The 21,609-nt window shown below is 44.8% G+C and overlaps 1 protein-coding gene across 1 annotated transcript in view; it reads right to left on the bottom strand.

Moving 5' to 3' along the window:
* Nucleotides 1-21,609, bottom strand: part of SEMA4G (semaphorin 4G) — a 112,578-nt gene that overhangs the window by 22,588 nt on the left and 68,381 nt on the right. Inside the window, exons 3-5 of the mRNA XM_066620935.1 lie at nt 2,727-2,875; nt 421-483; nt 193-291 (exon numbers count right to left, since the gene is read on the bottom strand). Of these exons, the coding sequence (XP_066477032.1) occupies nt 193-291; nt 421-483; nt 2,727-2,875 (311 nt within the window). The remainder of the gene's footprint in view (nt 1-192; nt 292-420; nt 484-2,726; nt 2,876-21,609) is intronic.

Here is a 21,609-nt window from a genome sequence, read left to right as displayed (position 1 = left end):
CTACAACCCAGCTTCACACACAAACTGTAAATCAGAGCAAGGATCAGTAGGTAGCAGACTGGCGAGTACCTCCAAGCACAGCTTCTGGCAGTGAAGGGTATGACATTCTGCTTCTTTTGAGAAAGAAAGAAACAAACAAAGAAAGAAAGAAAACTCTCAGGCAGTTGTGACAGTTCCCACTTCTTTACTTACAATGTAAGTGCAGAGCGGGTGGAAGGCATACGTGCCACAGGCATATAGATGGGTTGAATTTAACCGCTGCAGAAGTCTGATGTGGTTATAACATTCGGTCTGCAAAGGGGAAAGGAGAATGTGTTTTGCACAGGAGTTCAAACAATGTGCCACCTGTACTTAATGGGCACAAACAAGTCAGCAGCACAGATGCAGAGAAAAAACAGCAGAGACTTGAGATACACGCACCTTATTGTTTTTGCCCTTTTTCAGGCAGTCTGCCCGCTTCTCAGGAGAGGCTTCCCAGTCCATCTGCAAAGTCAAAAGTGGGATCATCACTCACTGGGGCACCCGAACACAAGAAATGGTGGCTGAGCAAGACATTTCAGGAAGCAAACTGTGTGAAGCTCATAAGGGCTCTTCACAGTTCATGCTCTGTTTTGGCAGGAAAAGAGGATTTATCGACGTGCAAAGCAGGGGAGCGCTGCAGCCCATTAGCTTTTAAAGGTCCTTGGCTGAATCTGAACTTGGCTGTTACAAATACAAGCCCAGAAGGACACAGCAGAGTGAACTGGGGTGTGTGCATGCATGTGAAAAACACCTTTCATGGACTGCTCAGGATTTTCTCTTGGCTGAAGTGTTTCTTTCTCACACACAAAAAATTACATGGGGGATAAGGGGCCCAAATGTAATTGCAGGAATTCTTAAATATCCTTGTGTACTACAGGGTTGGACCCTCCCTTTAGTTTGGTGTACAGACTGTTCGGGTCCCATGTGCACGCCCTACTGTGGAATCCAGCTTTCATGACAATTCCATCTAAGTTTTATAATGTAGCAGCTAATGTTTTAGCTTTTTTAAGGGTCAATCCTGCAACCTTCCAGCATTCCAACCACAACGCAGCCCCAAGATAAAAGAACAAATGTTGCCCTACCTTGAGGAGGTCCCCATGACTGCTCCCCCCTAGTGCAGGATGCAGTGCATACCCCATTGATATGGCTGTATCTAGCGCTGGAAAGTTGGATAGGATTGAGCCCTAAGAGTTCTTTTAGTGACTCTGTTCTCTAATGCATCTAATGGCACAATCCTACCCTATGCTGGAACAGGCAAACCAAGAGGTTTGCGCTGTATCTAGTGCAGGATAGGGGCCCAAAGCGGGTCAGCCAGATGTAAGAGGAAACTTTTCCCCTTATGTCCGGGTAAGGAATGCTGGCCCCTGTGGGTCTCATTGGGTTTGCACCACCTCCTGAGGTGGCGCAAGCCCAAGGAGAGTGGAACAGCTTGAAGCTGCCCCAAGCCTTCTGAGAACACGGGTTGGGATCCAGCATAAGTGCTGGATCCCAGCCCCGCCCACCCTGGGGCCACCCACCACCTGCTCTCCCCCCACTCAGAAATGCCTCCCTCCCACCTCCTCCCTGCCCACACCAGAGCCTTGTATCGGCCCAGCTGGGCTGATGCAAGGCTCACTGAGGAAGCCAGCGTGGAGGCTTGTGTCAGCCTCTGCAGGCCAACGCACCTTCGTGTGCCAGCCCAGCTTACTCCTGAGGAGGCACAAACGTGCCAATTTTCTGAATTGCGCTCTAAGACTACACACAGATGTACATGATTTCAGTACTGTACCCACTGTGGAACCACACTCAATGCATTTGCAACATACAGCCAGGCTGGTGCTGTCATTAGGCCAACTAGGTAGTCGCCTAGGGCGTGGACCTCAGAGAGAAACAGTATTGAACTTTGAGGGGCATAGTTTTATACAGATTAATTTTTTTAACCCATGTAAAAAATGTAATTTATATTTATTTATTTTAAGATAAATACCTTAACAATGCTATGGAATATAATTAATTATAAAGTCCTACAAAAAAAACTGGGGGAGGGGGTGCAAGCCTCATCTAAAGCACAAAATAGCCAGCCCTACATACAGCCTTCTCCTGAGGATCAGGCTTGGAAAGAAACTTGTAGTTCAGAGCAGAGACTAGATTTGCACAGCACTGATTGGTCGGTTTTGTGTCTATCATGAAGCAACATCTCCGTACTTCACATTGATGGGTTGTACACAGCACCGACTGATTGGCCCTTGTGTCAATCTCCTCCCTACTGGGACAGATTTCAAAGTATAAGCAGAGAGAGAGAGAGCGTGCAGAAAAAATGTTCAGTAGGTACACAGTCGCTCTTCACCCTAGCATGGCATCTTTTCCAGTGACTGTTGCAGGTGCCTCTTCTGTAGTTTTTTGTGTTTTTTTAAAGATTGTGACCGCTTTGAGGACAGGGAACCATTTATTATTTTACTATGTTACCATGTGAACTACTCTTGCTGAAAAGAGGTATACAAATATTCTTAACAAAAAGCTAGCTAGCAGATAGCCCAAATGAAACACGGGGAGAGTGCTTTTCAGCCTGTATATGTGCTGATTAAGAGACAAATGTGGAGAAGCCGAGCACAAAAATAATTACCTTCATTCTTCAATGAAGATATATTTCTTTGCAGTTTAACTATGCCTGGGAAGTTAAATCCACATTTACAAAGGGGATGTCTGTGGAGTGCAGTTCCACTTACTGTCTGATGGGAGCTGTCCGCAATGTTGCTGGAATTTAACGAGAAAATGGCTCCCCTGGCTCCAACATAAAGAATTCCCTTCTTATCCTCTAGTAGGAGAGTGGTGTAATTCTGGGCGTGGCTGCTGAAAAGCCTTGCAGCAGTTAAATCTGGAGAGAGAAACACAGTTTTTTAAAGAACACAGAGAAACCTGAGCCCTGTTCTCCCGGGGGACTACTTAAATCTGGGTACTGTGGCTGAACTCATTCGTCCATCACAGGTTACAAGCCATGATGGGAATGTGCTACCTCCTTATTTTAGAAGTAGGCTACCTCAGAATGCCAGATGCAAGGGAGGGCACCAGGATGCAGGTCTCTTGTTGTCTTGTGTACTCCTTGAGGCATCTGGTGGGCTGCTGTGAGATACAGGAAGCTGGACTAGATGGGATATGGCCTGATCCAACAGGGCTTTTCTTAGTTCTTATGAACTAGGCAGATTCATTAGTAGGTCCTCCCCACAACTAAAACTTGGGAATAGCAGGATGCAAAAGCAGACCAAGACAACCCAATCCTAAGCAACTTTCTAGTACAGATGCAGCTGCAATGCAGCCCTGGGTACAGGAACAAATTCCCTTATCTTGAGAAGGCCTCCATGACTGTCCCCCCACTGCAGATGCTCCGTTGGCATGGCTGTACTGGCACTAGAAAGTTGGATCGGATTGGTCTGTGAGTGAGCAAGTGAACTGCTTCTAAGGAGTCCCTCAAAACAGTTTCAAATGTCCTCAAAATCAGCATAATTATGTCAAATCGGTTTCTGCAAAACTATTTAGCCTACAATTTTGGGAGATAGAGGCTGATCCCCAAACCAATTAAATCACAATATTTAGTTTTAACATGGCTTGGGGAGGTTGCATGTTTTCTTGGAAGTACATCTCAAAAGGAGATCTCCCCAGAAAGTGTGCTTAAGACTGTAGCCATAGTGCCCCTGAAGCCAACAGCAATACATTGGCTTAAACCCAGGTATTCTTAGGCTGCAATCCTAACCACACTTTCCTGAGAGTAAGCCCCATTGAACAAAATAGGACTTACCTCTGAGTAGACCTGGTTAGGATTGTGCCCTTAGTTTGTTTGAAGAGCGGATTAAGAGTGCCCTGCATTCAACTACAATGGGAGTGTTCTTGTCCTCTTGTAGCAGTGCTTGTGGTTCAACTGAAGGCATGTGAGGACATGAGCCAATTAGTGGAACATTAAAGTTTTGTATGATTTGGCTGTGAATTGTGAGCTTAAACTGCAAACACTGCAATAGCCAGTATATATTTTGAAAGTATTGATACTGTCATGAGCCACCTTCATCTGATATCACAGAAACTGTCAATCCTATTACTTAGGAGTTCCTCGTCAGATGGGGCAGATTACAGATTTTCCACGATCATGCAATTGGCCAGCAGACCAGAACTTCCACCCACACCATTAGTCTTTAGTGTCCAGTAGTCCCATCCCAACCATCTGCACTTCCCCTGCTATCCATAACCGTCTTTGTTGCTTTGGCAACCTCATATTTAACAGAATTACCATCTCACTCATCTGATATCACAATCACCTCAGCAGAGATGACCCAAGTCATTTTGAATGGTGCCCACATCATGATTTTAAAAATGGTAAATACACTAACTGACTTTTAATAGTATTCAAAAAGCTGCTGCCTGATGCAAGCTGCCCTACTCACAGCCCAATACTATCCTTTTCCCCACCATAGCATGCAGCTGCACCAAAACAGGCTGTGCTGCATACTATAGGGGGTAGGGGCTGATCAGGAGGCTTGGGTGGTAAAAGGAAAAATATTTTCTCATACCCCTCAGTAAGCCCCTTGACTGCCAATAAGTCTCCTTGGACGTTAAACCAGTCCTTTAGGTGGTGCAAGTCCATGGAGACAAAAGGGGTTTGTCAGCTGGCACCAGAGAAGATAGCATTTGGTGCAAGTTGCCTGCACCAAGTGCCACCCACTCCCACCTCCAGTAAGCCCCCAGTCCTTCCCAATCCTCCCCCTGTCCTGTTCTGCCTGCCCTGCCAACTTATCAGCATCAGCAGGGCTTTGCCATCACAACATGTGGGGTTCTCCCTGCCGTTTGCAGCAGCAGCCTGGAAGCACATGGCTCCCGCACACTTCCGGATCAGCGTAAACAATGCCATAAAGTGCATACCACTGCCAGAACACTAGTTCCAGTGGCAGTAGAGACCAATAGGATTGGGCCATCAATCTAATACCAGAAAGAGAAGATTCCATGATGACCTGTTACTGCACTTTCATCTCCTCTGCATTCTAAGTGCACTCTTGTGTGCCAGTGTCAGACATTCCCACAACTGTCAGAGGCACCAGTGAGATAAAGTGGAAAGTTTTAAAGTGCTTTGCCATTTCTAAATGAACCAAGGTTTTAAACAGCTGATTTCAAATAAGCAGATACATGATTGAGACAATGGAATCTTATGGGGGAAAAACTTAAAGAAGCATTTAGGGAAAGAAACATGATTGACCAAGAGATGTGAATTTAATTACATACTAAGGCTTTTTGTTTCTAGATAGATTAATGTAGCCATATATGTTTAGCTAGTTTAACAGCAATTCTTTATTAATTATAAATTTCAAATCCACCTGTCCAAGACTGCACAACTAATGCATAGCTGTTCATATTATCCCTGAAATGATATCCCTTCTGCTTGATTCAAAAATTGCCAATTGACCATATCTTATATTATTTGGAGTTTATCCGTCTGGCCCAGACCCAGTTTTGTGGGCTTTGTTCCATCTCCAGCTGTATCCAGTATCCATAGCAACCTTTTCCCCAAAACAGAGACTAAGTCTGCAAACCTGTGCGTACTCGCATGGGAATAAGCCCCACTGAGCACAATACAACTTATTTCTGATAAAACACATAGGATTGCATTGCTTTTCATCCAGACTGCAGATGGTCACCCTTACTGGTCCTTGATGAATGAATCATTTAACATGAATCATCTTGTCTGCTTCACACCTGGCTATTCATCACCATAGATGCAATATCGGCTGGTCTAAAGTTCCCATAAAAACTATTTTCCAGTGGATGTTATGACATCTGAAACGACAGTACTGTACTTCTGTTTTTATGTGCTATTTTTGTCTTCTAAAGGTAGACTAAGAATTCTAAGGCCATGTTAATTTTACAGTGGCATCAATCTGAGCTCTCTCTCTCTCATAGCTAAACTAATTTACAACATGGCAGCATAGCTATCTCTAAGAAAGCCAACTAGTGCCCCAAACCTACCTAACTCGATGCAGTCTCTGCAATCCTGCAAGGGAGTTTTGGCTGCTGGGATAAGCTGAGATTTGCCCCTTGCCCCAAGGCAAGCCCCTGCAGCCGCAACAGTTCAACTCAGATCTACTCCAGCTATAGCTACACAAGTCCAATTTGATCCATGCAGGTGAATCAGGCCCGGGGGGGGGGGGGGTTTGAATTTGATGTGCACTGCTGCCAAACCCAACCCCTCCTGGGCCAGATCTGCCCATCCCCCGTTCCATCTCCTTCCCATTCCACCCTTCTCCACTCTGTTCCCCCCCCCCCACAGGGCTATGCCTTCCATGGTCTGCTGGTGTGCACAGGAAGACTTCAGCCTTCCCACCAGTGCACCAGTAGCTTATACTGTCATAAAGTACTTTACAACTGCTTTTCAACAGCAAGTGCCAGCAGAACACGTGTTCCGCTGACATGGTATCCCAATAGGATCAGGCTGTAGGTGTCCCAAGCACCACTTATGGTAGGGCCAAACCTGCATTTCTGCCTTAATATCTGCAGGCTGCAATCTGCTCTGGTGATCTGAACAAGAAAGACCTAGGATCAAATCCCCATTCAGCCATGAAGCTCATTGGATGTTCCTGGCTAGTCAGCATCTCTCAGCCTAACAACCTACCTCACAGTACTGTTGCAAGGATTTCAAAAAGGGAGGAGGGACACATGATGTTCTCCTTGGAAAAAGGAGAAAAATTAAATATGTGAAAAAGAGTAAACAATTGTGAGCACAGAAAAGCCAGTGTTGCACACTTTGCATTGTAACACATAAAGAGAGGCTGTCATACATGCCCCAAGCAATATTCAGCCTCCCTTCCCACTACCACACTCCCTCTTCTAAGAGAAAAACAATTTGCTTCCTAAAGCACTGGCTCTTGAGGGAAGGAAAAAATAATAATCTTGATTGGGATACAACCGCCTGAGGCAGGCAGTGGCCCTTATAAACCAGATGCTATTTTTACCTCCCACCTTGCTGTTTTTCAGGCTGAGTCACCAGAAGGCCAGTTAAGACCAGGGTTCGAGGATGGGAAACAGTTTGACGTCAGGCAACTGCCCCCAAGTCCTCCATCCTGTCCTGTCTTGTTCTGTCCTGTCCTCCCCTGATCAGCTGAATGCTTTGTGGAAGAAAAGGTGAAAGATCTTTTCTTAGGGCCTTCCTGGTTTATTGGTGCTCCTTTCCTCAACAAAACAGAAGCATTTCTCCCTAATTACTAGCTAGACTACTAACTTAACTAGACTACGAAAAAAAGAAAAAGAGGTTACTAACGTGAAAATATGCAATTTTAATTAGAATACCATTCATTTCAGCCTAGGTAGGAATGAAAAATTGTGCTTTGTTACCCACTGTATGAAGAATGTGACCAAGTCTGAAAGGGTTCAGGAGAGTGACAATGATCGCACTGGGTTGAGAATACAAGGTCAGCGAGAAGATTGGAAAAGTAGTTGTGGTAATAATGAAGCAGCCGGAAACCAATAAATCTTATGATAGCAGGTTCACGTATGCACACTGGCGTCGCTAGGGGGGTGCGGGCCGCACCATGTGACACGCCAGGGGGTGACGCGCCCTGGGGGGAGGATGCGCTAACTTTGTAGCGTTGGGAGCTACCGCGTCACACCATAAACTGTTGGATGTGGAATGGCCAGCGGAGTGCAGTGCAAAAAACAGAATCGAAATAGCTCCTTTCGTTCAAAATTTATGGCCAAAAAACCAGAAGGAAAAAATGCATGGAGCCCTATGGAAAGTGAAAGTGAGCCGTATCGCAGGTTTACTCGCGAGTAGGCATACTTGCCATAGTCCGTTGGAAAGGGCAGGCTGAGAGGAATCCAACCACACCAGAATGGTCCTGATCCAATGAATGCAGCCCCCCAAAAACACCTGAGAAGCTCCCCCCTCCCAGCTGTGAGTCTGAGCCCGAAACGAAGCCACGTGGTCGCGTTTACTCACAAGTAGGCGGACTTGCCTTAGTCAAGGCAGGCTGAGAGGCTCCAAGGACATCGGAATGGCCCTGATCCAATGAATGTAGCCCCCAAAAACACGGAGAAGGAGGTCCTCCCTCCCAGTTGCGAGTCTAGGGAGCTCTATGGAAAGTGAAGCAGCCTCACGTTGCGATTACTTGCAAGTAGGCAGACGTGCCTTGGCTGGTGGTGAGGCCAGGCAAAGGGGAATGTGAGGACACAGGAATGGTCCTGATCTGATGGAGCTGGAGCACAACAAATGCTCCAGAAAGCAGCCTCTCCCACCCACTAAAAAGGACAAAAATGTAGCTTGAACTGGTAAGGGGAAGTTTTCTATTTTGCACTTGCAAAGCCAGGTGGGTCTTTATCTTGATGTGCCTGAAATAGAAGAATTTTAAGCTGGGCACTGGGGAGGGCTGGAAATCTCATTGATTCTTTTTGGGGCGTGTTATTGCAGGCAGACTACAGAGTAAGCTCCATTGACCACTATGGGACTTACTTCAGAGTAGACATGCATAGGCTTGGGCTCACAGGCTGCAATCCTACCCACACTTTCCTGAGAGTAAGCCCCATTGACCACTATGGGACTTACTTCAGAGTAGATTCACTTGGTGGAACAGGACTGGCTCCCCCTTATGTAATTATTTTATTTTAATTATTTATAATTATTTATTTTAATTTGCTTGATGATGTCACTTCTGGCCATGACATCACTTCCAATGGGCCCTGGATAGATTGTCATTCTAAAAAGTAGGTCCCAGTGCTAAAAGTTTGAGAACTGCTGCAATAAGGCGTTAGTAAGTTGACACAGGGGTGTGTGTGTGTGAGACTCTACAAGTTTTCAAAATCACTAAAATCAGAGCTTGGAGGAATAAGACCATCATGTTATATATCAATCAATGCATAATTTCATGCAGAATGCAATGAAACAAACCACATTGAAATATCTGTGTTATAACAAAAGGTACAGCCAAAACACCAGTGGGGGCAGGGCAATGGTACATCACCACGCCCACCTGGGGTGCTGCCCCGCCCACTACATGGGGTGACACGCAGGCCTCCTGCACCGGGTGACTCGAATCCTAGTGATGCCACTGCGTATGCATCATAATTTTCACTGCAATCCCAGACACATCTACTCAGAAATCTCCCATGGGATATAGTGGGCACTGAGTTGGTGTTGCTGCATCACTGGGTAGGGAGTTACAGTGGATTGGGTTGTTAAAGTACTTTTGAGTCTTTCTTCCATCTCTATTTCAAGTGCATTTTTAGTCCTCCATTCACTATCTTTCCACAGATTTATACATGTTTGGGAGTGGCTATTTTCACATTTAAATTGCCATGTACCAAAGTGCCTCTTGGGAGGGATGGCTCCCCCCCCCCCATTTCCTCCTCATTTTCCATGATCATTTCTTACACGGTCATTTTCTTCACCATCTCCCCTTCACTGACCTCCAATGAAATTAACAAGATCAGATCTTAACCATTTCACTGATATGTTTGTTTTTCTTCAAAAGGACAGGTCTATGCATCCCAGTGCTGATTTCACAGTAAAACTTCCATATTATTCCACTTCTAAAAATCTCACATTTACATTACATTTTCCTGATGTAGTCAGTAGATGTAGGGATATTTGCGTGTGTGCTACAGTGTGGACCTGGCAAGTCTGATGTCTCTTGTGATCCATATAGAAGCTGCTTTTTACTGAGTCAAACCACTGGTGCATCTAGCTCAGAACTGTAGACATTGTGTGGCAGTGGCTCTTCAAGGTTTCAGGCAGGAAGTTTTCTCTGCTGTATATAGTGATGCCAGCTTTGCTGTATATAGAGATAACGGGGAACCATCGACATGCAAAGCAGAGGCTGTAACACTGAGTTGAGACCCCTTCCTAAAGGCAAAGACTTCAGCTAAACAGCCAGTGCAGGCATAGCATAACATCTAAATAGCAAATATTTTTATAACTGGTATAACTGTCCTTGGAAATAAGTGGAAGCTCCCAACTCACAGATGATAAACCATGATTTAAAAGTTGTGACTCGCTTCCAGGTCATTCCACAATCAAGCAAAATCGTGCTTGCTTGATCAAGCAAAAGGGGTGAGCTAAGATCTGGAGTTCAGATTTGCCTGCTTAAAATCTGGCACTCAGGACTTGGAGCTCACCCTGGGGCATTCGGTAATCCTTAGTCAAACAACATAGTTTGAGGATGCCAGCCCTCCTTATTTGCATGTGCAGTGGCAGTGACGATGTACATATATGAGGTATAAATTGGGAAAATAATCCAATCCCCCCAAACTTCTGTGGGCAAAGTGTTCACACAGTTACAAACATTTGATGAGTAAACCTGCCTATGTATAGCAAATAAATTCCCTGAGCAAAGCTTAAACATTGGAGAGTCACCTTCCTGCGACTGCAAGCCCTACCTGGAGGGGGATCAGATCAGTAACAGATGGCAGGTATCTGCCTTTGAAATGTCATTGCTGCACCACAGTGCGGAACTGCAAGGTGAATCTCTGTGGGGGGGGGGGGGAACGACACGACCATAGCAGCAGCCCTCTACCCAAGAGAGTGTCAGCTTCAGCTGTGAAAGAGAACGTGATATAAAGGCCAGCAATTAACCCCATTGGCCACCTGTGCTGCCATGGGGAAAGGTGACGACTCAAATCTCTTTGCAATTGGGACGCGTTCTGCTGGATGCCCTTTGCTGCCTGTTTTTCAGCGGCTTCATACAGTTCCCCTTCAAGGCTGCATGAACGCACCAAATCTATAGATTAGGATTATTTTGTCCACTGAGACCTCTGCCAATATATTCAGGTTATGCACCTTCTGGAAGAGTTATACCTATGCATAAATACCAACTGTATCCTTCACAGAAATAGTGGATCTTTTCAAAGTCCTTGTCTCCTGCCTATGCAGGAAAAGAACACGCCAGAGTTTGCACTGGATGTTTACCAAAGGCCAATGCTGAATTTAATTCACATCTGAATGTCAGAATCTGCACAAAATGGGCATTTTACTACATCAAGAAATCAGCACAGATGCCTTGAAGTATGGTGCTAGTACTGTATGTAAAAAAGACCAATTTAGACAAACAGCAGAATAAAAGGTAACAATTTTTCTCTGACTGTACATTTTGGGGAGGCTGCATGTCTAAATGATCTTCTAAAGCCAAGACAGGGGGAAAAAAAACACCCCTCCCCTCCATATCTGGAAGTAAGTTACTCTCCACTCTTTTGCCCAGACACACCAATTTTCTAGGTGCAGGGATTTTTTTTTCTGAGGGTAGTATTCAAACGTGTAACCTCTCCCCCATACTTGCAGTCCAAAGTTGTTCATTCCAGGAAATGTTTGCCATTCAATTCACTTGATTGTGTAAATGGCCTTAAACTGCACTGGGTTGAAAGATAGCACGAGATTCTACCCCACCCAAGGTATCTCTACATCGATTTCAAAAATGCTGCACAAGACTATAATGCTTCTTCACTGACACTCTCAGATAGCTACTTCATCAGCCAAGGTTTGTGGGTCAAGTCAGAAGGGCCGCCACACCAATTGTCCATTCAAGGGAATCACAGATTGGCGAGGTCAGACAGTAGCAGCATAGTAATGAGAAGTGGAACCATTTCATTAGGTGAGTGAATCCTTAATTTTGGCTGAGTTGGTGCACTTATCCTAATCACAACTTGACTATGTGTTCACACCATCCACTTTGCCTACTTCAGACTGTACAACTACAGTCATTCATCAGCAGGAGAATACGGAAGGAGCTGGAAGGATGAAACTAATTCAAATGTCAAGTTGATGAGATCTCTTTAAATGGACAAAGTATGGTAAGATTTATGAGCAGAGAGCTCTGTTCTCAGCACAGTCATTCAAACATGAAGGGCAGCCATAGAATTCCTCTTTCCCATGCCCCGAGTGCCAGCTTATTCTATTCTGCTGTCCAAAGACGGAACAGAAATGGCAGGGGGAAAGCCAGACCGGTAGACGGAATGGCCTTCTAAAGAGATGGCTCTCATCCATCTCTGGTCCCTTGGCTCTGAGAGAGATGTTGGGTCAGGGGAAGGCAGGGGCCAGTGGCTATCGCCTGAAGGAATGTAATAGTGTAGAATAAAGCAATGCTGCAGTATGTGTGAGTATAGATTGGAACATTAAATTTAAAAAGAGAAGGTCAATGAGTGGAAGGAAACTTATATTCTTCTTCTCCCTACTACTCCAAGAAAGTACCTGCACATGCTCTCACGGCCAGATTAGACACATTGGAAATTCTGTATTTAACACCCAAAGACTGATCCTGAAGGCATGCTTTACTCCCCATGCCCTGTTGTAACTGAGGCCTAATCCTGACCTGGGCCAGCACCAACATTGAGCCCAGTGCCTGCCAGATGTAACTTGGAGCTAGGTAAGAGCTCCAGGTGCTGGAGGTGGGGGGGGGATGCATTCCAGGGCAGGGGAGGGGCGGAACCAGGGCAGGAGGGGAGTGAGACCAGCCGAGCAGAGCTACACCGGATCCTGAACTCTGTGTCGGGCCGGAAGGCCCACCACGGAGTCTCTCTAGTCTGTGCTGGCAAAATAGCTGTCGCAGACTTGAAAAGCCCTACTGTCTTGCCAATTAAGGAGGCGATTTTCAAATTTGTTTTGTGTAAGTTGTTCCTTGGCTCCCTAAACATGGAAGGCACACTACCAGCTTCCTGTGAAATGCATGAAGAGCAAGACTCTAGAAACCAACTGGTAGTTCCTGGGTCTGTCAGGAAGCCTGTTGTGCAAATTGCTCTTGCAGGGATGTAGACCAGGGGTGCCCAAACCCTGCCCAAACCACTTGTGGCACTCAGGTACTCCCAATTCGGCCCATGGGGAGCCCCCAATCTCCAATGAGCCTCTGGCTCTCTGGAGACTTGCTGGAGCCTATGCTGGCCTGATACAACTGCTCTCAGCATGAGGGCAACTGTTCAAGCTCTCGCATGAGCTGTGAGATGAGGGCTCCCTCCACTGCTTGCTGTTTCACATCTGTAATGCGGCAGCAGCAGCGATGAAAAGGTCGGCCTTGCTTTGTGCAAGGCCTTTTATAGGCCTAGAACTACTGCAAGACCTTCATTCATTCATATAAGTTCCATCTCTAATATATTCATTTATGTAAATTTATGTATATTTGAAACGTAAATTAAATCTTTTTTTCTCCCCAGCCCCTGACACAGTGTCAGAGAGATGATGTGGCCCTCCTGCCATAAGGTTTGGACACCCCTGATGTAGACAGTAACTTACGTGCAACAGACAGAACGCACAAACAGTTATCGGTTGTTGTTGCACAGATATTGCGCAAGAACTATGAGAAGCACTTGTTTTCAAGGAAAACACCACTCCACTACTTAGAACATTTATCTTGGCACTGGGGTGAAATCTCAGATTAGTCATGGATTTGTGAGTATCCTTCAGCAGGCCATTCATCTGTGAATGGCAAAAATGATTACCTCATAAGGCACTTTTGCAGATGGGGGGGTGAGGGTATTAAAGTGGTGTTTTGTTTTGTTTTTTTACATACGGAACTTCAAGAGACTTGGGAGTAAACTCCACCAATTAAAACGGATCTTAAATACATTACGTGGGAGTTTATGTATACTCCAAACTTTACACCATTCAGTTAATAACAGTTTGTAACCTTTTCTTTCTCTCAAAGATGACAAGCAACAGCTGTTCTGGATGAGATATTTGAGTACATAATATATTCCTCATTTCTCAGTAACATCCTGCAAAAAATAAACCCAGCTGGCTGGGAGCAAAAGGACCAGATGAAAAAGATACCAACTAATACTATTAAGAAACCCAGCATCTCTCCAGTTATACTCTGAACTTCTTTTCCTTACCCAGTGTGAACTAGATTTTTCAGGTAAAGGGTAAACTTATCAAACCCACACACACATCCAATCTACCAGGCACGCAGGTTCAATACAACGGTAACACAAATTCTTTGCATACAGTAGGTCTTAGGCTCAGGTTTCTCATCTCCTCTGGTTGCAAGGTGCTGGGACAGACCTTTGCCTGTGGCAAAGGCTGGAGGCCACTGCCAGTCACGGTAAACCAGAGACAGGCAGAAGGTAGAGTCAAGGTCTACTTTTAGATCCCTGAGTAATCAACAGTAGATCAGCAAGGATTTCCCACTTTCAATTTTTTAACAGCAGCTAAAACAAAAAACATATAGTCCTATGTGCATTTGCTTGCCTGATCCATGGGCAAATTCTGTGTCTTGGAGTGCAGTAACTCAGGTGAATGAAATGTTTTTATGCTAATCTCACTTCAAGATTGAAGGGATATTCCCACATTATTTCTAGCTAACTCCCTGCAGAAGAGCTCTGTAACATTCCCAAGTTCACACGCAGAAACTGGTGTTTATGGAGAGATGAAAGAGGTCGCTCTTGCTTGCACATGGCCCTGCCCTGCGATTCAGAAGGCATGAGGCTCAATGTCATTTTCCTTCTGATCTGAGCAATCGGGCTCTCATTAGGAGTAAGTGCGCACACATCCTCAGTGCCGCACAGCTTCCAGGCTGTAAGAAGTACCATGCCTTTATAGAAAAGAGCCAATGCTCTGCCCTTCACCTGAAGGGAAGGAGGAACATGGCTGCAGGGCACATTAAAAGCTCCCAGCAAACTGAGCACTGAGAACAAAGGGATCCAGAGATTACCCAGGGCAATGTACTGTGGTTGGTAAAGGCAGTTTTCCCAGAGAACAATCCCACAACATGACAGGAGGTTGAGAGCAATGCTTTCTTCCAGTGGCGTCGCTAGGGGGGTGCAGACCGCACCGGGTGACGCACACAGGAGGGTGAGGCACACTGGGTGGGGGGTGACATGCTAAAATCATAAGAACATAAGAACAGCCCCACTGGATCAGGCCATAGGCCCATCTAGTCCAGCTTCCTGTATCTCACAGCGGCCAACCAAATGCCCCAGGGAGCACACCAGATAACAAGAGACCTCATCCTGGTGCCCTCCCCTGAATCTGGCATTATGACATAGCCCATTTCTAAAATCAGGAGGTTGCACATGCACATCATGGCTTGTACCCCATAATGGATTTTTCCTCCAGAAACTTGTCCAATCCCCTTTTAAAGGCGTCTAGGCTAGACGCCATCACCACATCCTGTGGCAAGGAGTTCCACAGACGACCACACGCTGAGTAAAGAAATCGCGGTGGTTAGGAGTAACCCCATCATATTATATACTGTTGGATGAGGAATTTCAAGCGGAATGCAATGCAAAACACCAGAGCGAAATATCTCCTTTCTATCAAAAGGCCAAAAAACTGGACAACAAAAAATGCATGGATCCCTATGGAAAGTGAAAGTGAACCGTATCATGCGGTTACTCGTGAGTAGGTGAACTTGCCTTATTCCGTCAGAAAGGGCAGGCTGAGAGGAATCCAACAACACTGGAGTGGACCTCATCCAATGAATGCAGCCCCCAAAAACACCTGAGAAGGAAGTCCCTCCCTCCAAGCAGACGAACCGTATTGAGCCTTATGGAGAGCGAAACTAAGCCTCACAGTCGCGTTTACTCACAAGTAAGCACACATACCTTGGCTGGTGGTCAGGCTAGGCAAAGGGGAATGTGAAGCCACCAGAATGGTCCTGGTCTGTTGGAACTGGAGCTCAACGAAAGCTCCAGAAGGCAGCCTCCCCCTCCCCCACTAAAAAGGATCAAAACAGAGGGTTCAGCTGATAAGGTGAACTTTTTTGAGACTTGCAAAGCCAGGTGGATCCTGACAGTGATCTGGTTTGAACAGAAGTTCTTAAATTGAATTGGGCTCTGGGTAGGGCTGAAAACATTACTGGTTTTGGAAGGGGGCTGTTATTGCAGGCAGGCTACAGAAGAAATTCACTTGGTGGAACAGGGCTGGTTTCTGCTTATTTATTTGTTTTACTTTAATTATTTATACTTATTTATTTTAATTTGCCTGATGATGTCACTTCCACCATGACATCACTTGTGGAAGATTGGGCAGATTGGGCAGTCTTGGGCAGATTGTCATTCTAAAAGGTGGGTCCCAGTGCTAAAAGTTTGAGAACTGCTGCAATAAAGTGTTAGTAAGTTGACACCCGGGATGTGTGTGTGTGACACCACTAGTGACCAAAATCACTAAAATCACAATTTGGAAGAATAATACCATAATGTTATATATTAATCAATGCGTAATTTCATGCAGAATGTGTTCTATCTTTGTTCTATCAAAAGGTACAGCCAAAAAATGAGAGGGGGCAGAGTGATGGTTCATCACCACGCCCACCACCCAGGGTGTTGCCCCACCCACTGCATGGGGGATGACGCACTGGTATCCCGCACCAAGTGACGTGAACCCTAGTGACGCCACTGCTTTCTTCAACAGAAGCAGACAGAGATTGGGCCCTTGCTTTAAGTAACTGAGCAAAGTCCATCACTTATGGAAGCTGGAAGGAAGATGCTGCAGCTATAGAGGCAGGTTTGCTGTAATATTTTCCCATCAACAATATGGCTCTGAAAGAAATCCTACAGACCAGTGGTTCCCAAACTTTTTAGCACCAGGACCCACTTTTTAAAATGACACTCTGTCGGGACCCACCTAGCTTTACAAGACTCTACAAGGTTCACTTTACCAGCTGCTCAAGCCTGTTCTTATCCATTTTACTATGGGGGGGGGAGACTGCCTTCTGGAGCATTTATTGAGCTCTACATACATTGGATCAGGACCATTCTAGTGGCTTTGTGTTCCCCTTCACCGGATCTTCAATAAGAGCCAAGGCACGTTTGCCTACTCATGAGTAAACATGCACTTGCAGCTAAGTTTCACTTTCCATAGGGCTCAATATATTTTCCTTATCAGCTATCTGCTTGTCAGTTTAAATTTCACAACCCACCAACAATCAGGTCGCAATCCGCTGGTGGGTCCCGACCCACAGTTTGGGAACGACTGCTATAGACAGGTTCATGCACCATATTTTTAAATCTGGGATGGAATACACATACACGTAAAACTGTCTAGGTACTAGAACTATTCATGGATCCAACCCCAGCTAATGAGATAACCTACAAGCAAGCAGTATGTGTGTCTGACCCATTTGGACAGAATATTTTTACACACTGGCACCTTATGGGAGTTGCTTCAGGAGCTCACTAGTAATTGGAACTGGTGCCATGCAGAACAATGAATACGCTGTGAAGACCTGCTTGGCATCCAAAAATCCTGCCCATCTCCCTGAAATAAGCATCCCTTTTTCCAAAAGAAAGGAGGCTGCAGCCAAGTTCAAGGCACATTATCACCAATGTTACATCACTTCACAAACATGACTTCTAGCGTCCATCATTTGATCCAAATGTTATTCCAATATATTGTGTTGCGCTGTTCCCAATACCCAAGACTGACAACTTTACACCACACTCACTAAAGCATTGCAGTTTACTTAAGGTACCAGTCCACTGGAACTACTAATGTGGGGAACAATTACTGTTTTATATAGTACTGTTTTACAATAGATGAGAAGATATGTCCCTGTTCTGAAAGGCTCACAATCTAAAACAGATGCAAGGGAAATGGAGGAAAAGAAGGGAGTGGTACTAGGGAAGAATATGCAACTGCACGTACTCATACTTGCTCTTTGCTTGAGAACACTGGTTCCCAACCTGTGGTCCATGAACCACAGGTGGTCCACAAGACTCTGAGAAGCAATCCATGAGGTTTCAAAAAAAAAAAAAAGTCTTTGATCATTTCCATCTTTGATCATTTTCATCTTGTTGAGCAAGCGCTCTCCCACAGACCTCCAGAGAGGGCAGAGAACAGACTGTCTGCAGCCAGCACTGAAGTATTGGCTGTGGGCAGTGCATTCTTTGCCCTCTCTAGTAGTCCGTGGGGGAGTGCTCACTTGAGAGATGCTTCCCCATGGACCACCAGAGAGGCAAAGATACTGAAGTGTTGGCTGTGGCTAGTCCGTTCTCCACCCTCTCTGGTGGTCTGAGGAAGGATGCTGCCCCATGGACCAGCAGAGAAGACAGAGAACACACCACCCAAAGCCAGCACTGCATGAGGTCCACAACAATTCCAATTTTGCCTCATGGTTTGCAGGCTCCTGAAAGTTGGGAACCACTGCTGTAGAACAATAGCAAGATTAGTGGGTAGTGCTAAAGGCTCCACAGAAAAAGAAAAACTTGAAGAGATTGCTACAACTGTGTACAAGACCCTACACTGGGCCAGGATTTTATTTTTACTGTCCAATCCTGATCCACTACCTAGTTTCCATGTATACTAGATCAACTCTGCAGTGTCTCTTCTCTCCCATGTAAAGGCATAGTTTCAACAAAATGCCCTTAAATACTGCAGTTTGAGGCAAAACTCTACTAGCACTTCCTCATATTTATATTGTTTTTGCCAGGAGAAAGCTTTATCCCTGGCAATCTCCTGCCAAACTGGTTTCATGATTTCTCAGTTTCTGTAATCAAGGCAACAGAGATTGAAAGGTAAATCTCTCTTTTTTCTCCGATGGATGGCAAGCATCAGCCTCATACTAGAAGAGAATCTTACAATGTTGTGCACGTCTTACTGTGTGAAGTATCAACAAAACAATAAGTTCTAAAGACCCACTTCCAGCAGTCCATCTTCAACTGGTTTTTCAAATTGCCTCTCTCATCTTGAGATCCGATCCCTTTTTTCTTTGGGGAAGGTCAGAGGATTATAGCACTTTGCCCAATATAAATTCTCTCATGCTCAGAGAGTGCTGCTACATGGCAGGAGACTGAATTTAATTCTCAATCCTTTCCACTGGACAGCCTCAGCTTGCTTTCAGTTGCTCAAAGGGTAATCCTTTTTGCACAGCTGAGCTCTATTACCTTCACTTCTCCCCTCTGTTTCCCTTGGTCTCTGCTGAGCTTGTGTGTGTGTGTGTGTGTGTGTGTGTGTGTGTGTGTGTAATTTAGGCAGTTGATCCAAGAATATAACTGCTATTGAGCCTCTGTGGGTCAGCATTTCTGGGGATTGTGTGAATCTGAGCATTTGGGAAAGAGGTACCCTGTTATAGTCAATGAACAAGAAGGTGGGGTGCATGCATATACCTGCAAGGGTAAGAAACTACTCTTTGGTCAGATGAAGCTGTCTTATACAGAAAGTCCAGTGGTTCATCTAGCACTGTACTGTCTACACAGAGCAACAATTCTGCATAGGGAGGATGTCTTTTGCATCCTTACCTGGAGAAACCAGAGATCAAACTTGGAACCTTCTACCTGCACTACATATGAGCTACGGCCAACACCCATTTTACACTTGCATTTCCTGTGCTTTCCATAGATGTTACAGGCTAGTTGACGCTCTACAATTGCAACTAGCATCCCTTGAGTAACGGGACAGAAAAGAGTAAGGCAACACTGTGACCAGTGGCATCACTAGGGTTTGCGTCACCCTATGCAGGAGGCCAGCATGACACCCCCACGATGAACCACCTCCCATGCAGTGGGCAGGGCTTAATGACCTGGGTGGTGGGCGTGGCGATGTATCATTGCCCCACCCCATAGGTTTTTTTGGCTATACCTTTTGATAGAACACAGATATTTCAACGTGGTTTTTTCATTTCATTCTGCTGTAAATTATGCATCAAATGTTATATAATATAATGGCATTATTCCTACAAATCACGATTTCAGATATTTTGGTCACTAATGGTGTCACAACCCCCCAGGTGTCACCTTACTAACACCTTAGTTCCATGCTGTGCCATAATAACTTCTCATTGGCTCTTTAGACAATCAGTCTCATTGGTCCGTTTTGAATTAAGGAAATATACTTTTTTATATAAGATAGTTTAATTTTTGTTTTCTAGTTTTGGGGCCATAGTGTTTGATAGAATGGAGATATTTCACTCCTGTTTTGTCATTGCATTCTGTTGTAAATTACACTTTGAATGGTATATAACATGATGGTATTATTCCTACAATCCGTGATTTTAGCAATTTTGGTCACTAGTGCGTATCACCTCCCCTGTGTGTGACACCCGGTATGGCCTGCACCCCTTAGCAACGTCACTGACTGAGACTACATCCAGGGCCTCATAAACCAAGTGTATACTTCAAAGAAGCTCAAGGCACTCTTTGCTTCCACTGCCGCCTACAGCTGCTGGTTCAAGGGGAACAGTTTGAAATCCAAAAGGTCTGGTGCTTTTATTTTGCTTTCTAGAAAGAAAGAATGGGCAAACGGATATTACACAGGAACAAGGGCCTGGCTGACCCAGCCCATTTTTATTCCTAAGGGTGTACATGCTCTAGAGGAAAAAGAATGAGTGCTTTAAAAAGACAGCTCTGTTTTCTTGAGGAAACAATCTGTAAAATAGGATGCTCAAGGCCCAAAGACAGGAGGTTCCCTTCCTTTTATGGCAACAAGATCAAGCATTTCAGGATCTACAGACTACAGAATGCTTCCCCACAACTGGACACACTAGTTTACTTAGTGTTTTTTTAAAACTTTTTTTCCAATGTTAAATGCTTAATAAAGAAAGAAGGACGGAGGCAGGAGGATGAGGAAGAACAAGATTTTTAAAGAAGAAACAAATGTTCTTGTAAAGGTTTCCAGAGGACTGTGCAGAGTGTGGATTTTCTACAGACACAAGAGCTCTCTGTGCAGTCATGGCCTAATTGTTTTGGTCTAGAGAATTAGTAGCATGAAAGCAGAAAAAATTATGAGTAAAAACAAGACACGAGAAATAAGTGAGGCAATTGCTTCTTTCATTAGCCAAAGCTCTTTCACAGCACTCTCCTCCAGAAACAGAGAAGTTCTAGACCAGTTCTTCAGTCCTTGCAACCAAAATACTACAGCAAAGTCTGATTGTATCTGTAAGTAATTATACATAGATAAGCTGTCATTTTAACACAGTGCATTCTCACAGTGAAAATATCAATGCATATACATATCTATTGTTAGGTATTTGTGATACACCAGTAGTATGGCCAAACAGCAATAAACTTCAGTTTAATGATGAGTGTACAATTGATTTCACTGCTGCTGATTTATAAAGCATTTTGGATTTTGCTGTCATTATTTATAGCCTTGTTTTGGAAGCCACTTTGACAGCGCTGATTAAAAATACTCTACAAACTATAAAAGACAGCTTCGTTTAGTCATTATGCTGCTAACCCATGGTCTGATGACTGGGAGTGTGCTGTGCATTACCTCTTCATGTCTCACATGTAGATACCCTAATCCAGGGGTGTCAAACTCGTTTCATACAGAGGGCCGAAGATAGCATTCAGGGCTCCAGCTGAGGGCCGGAAGTGATGTCATTAAGCAGAGCATTATACCATTAAGCAGCTAATGGCCAGAAATCAGACTCTGTTCTCATATAGAAACTCATTAACTGCAAATGACAGAAGAGAAAGTACGCAAATCTTGATCATATTTCAAGATTTGGGAAAGCCCAATTTTCATGTGGGCTGCCCTTTCAGCTGTAACACCTCAGCAGCTGAGAGCCTGAGGGCTGAATAAAAAACTTCCAGGGGCCGTATCTGGCCCCCAGGCCTTATGTTTGATACCCCTGCCCTAATCCTTCTTGATTGCTTGATTTTGACATAACCACAATCTACAATTAGAACAATGCAGGATTACCACGAACCACAATTGCCTTGAAG

Source organism: Tiliqua scincoides, chromosome 3 (assembly GCF_035046505.1).
Source record: "Tiliqua scincoides isolate rTilSci1 chromosome 3, rTilSci1.hap2, whole genome shotgun sequence".
Lineage (NCBI taxonomy): Eukaryota > Metazoa > Chordata > Lepidosauria > Squamata > Scincidae > Tiliqua > Tiliqua scincoides.
Note: the sequence above shows the minus strand (reverse complement) of the source record. Positions and strands in the feature narration are given on the sequence as shown.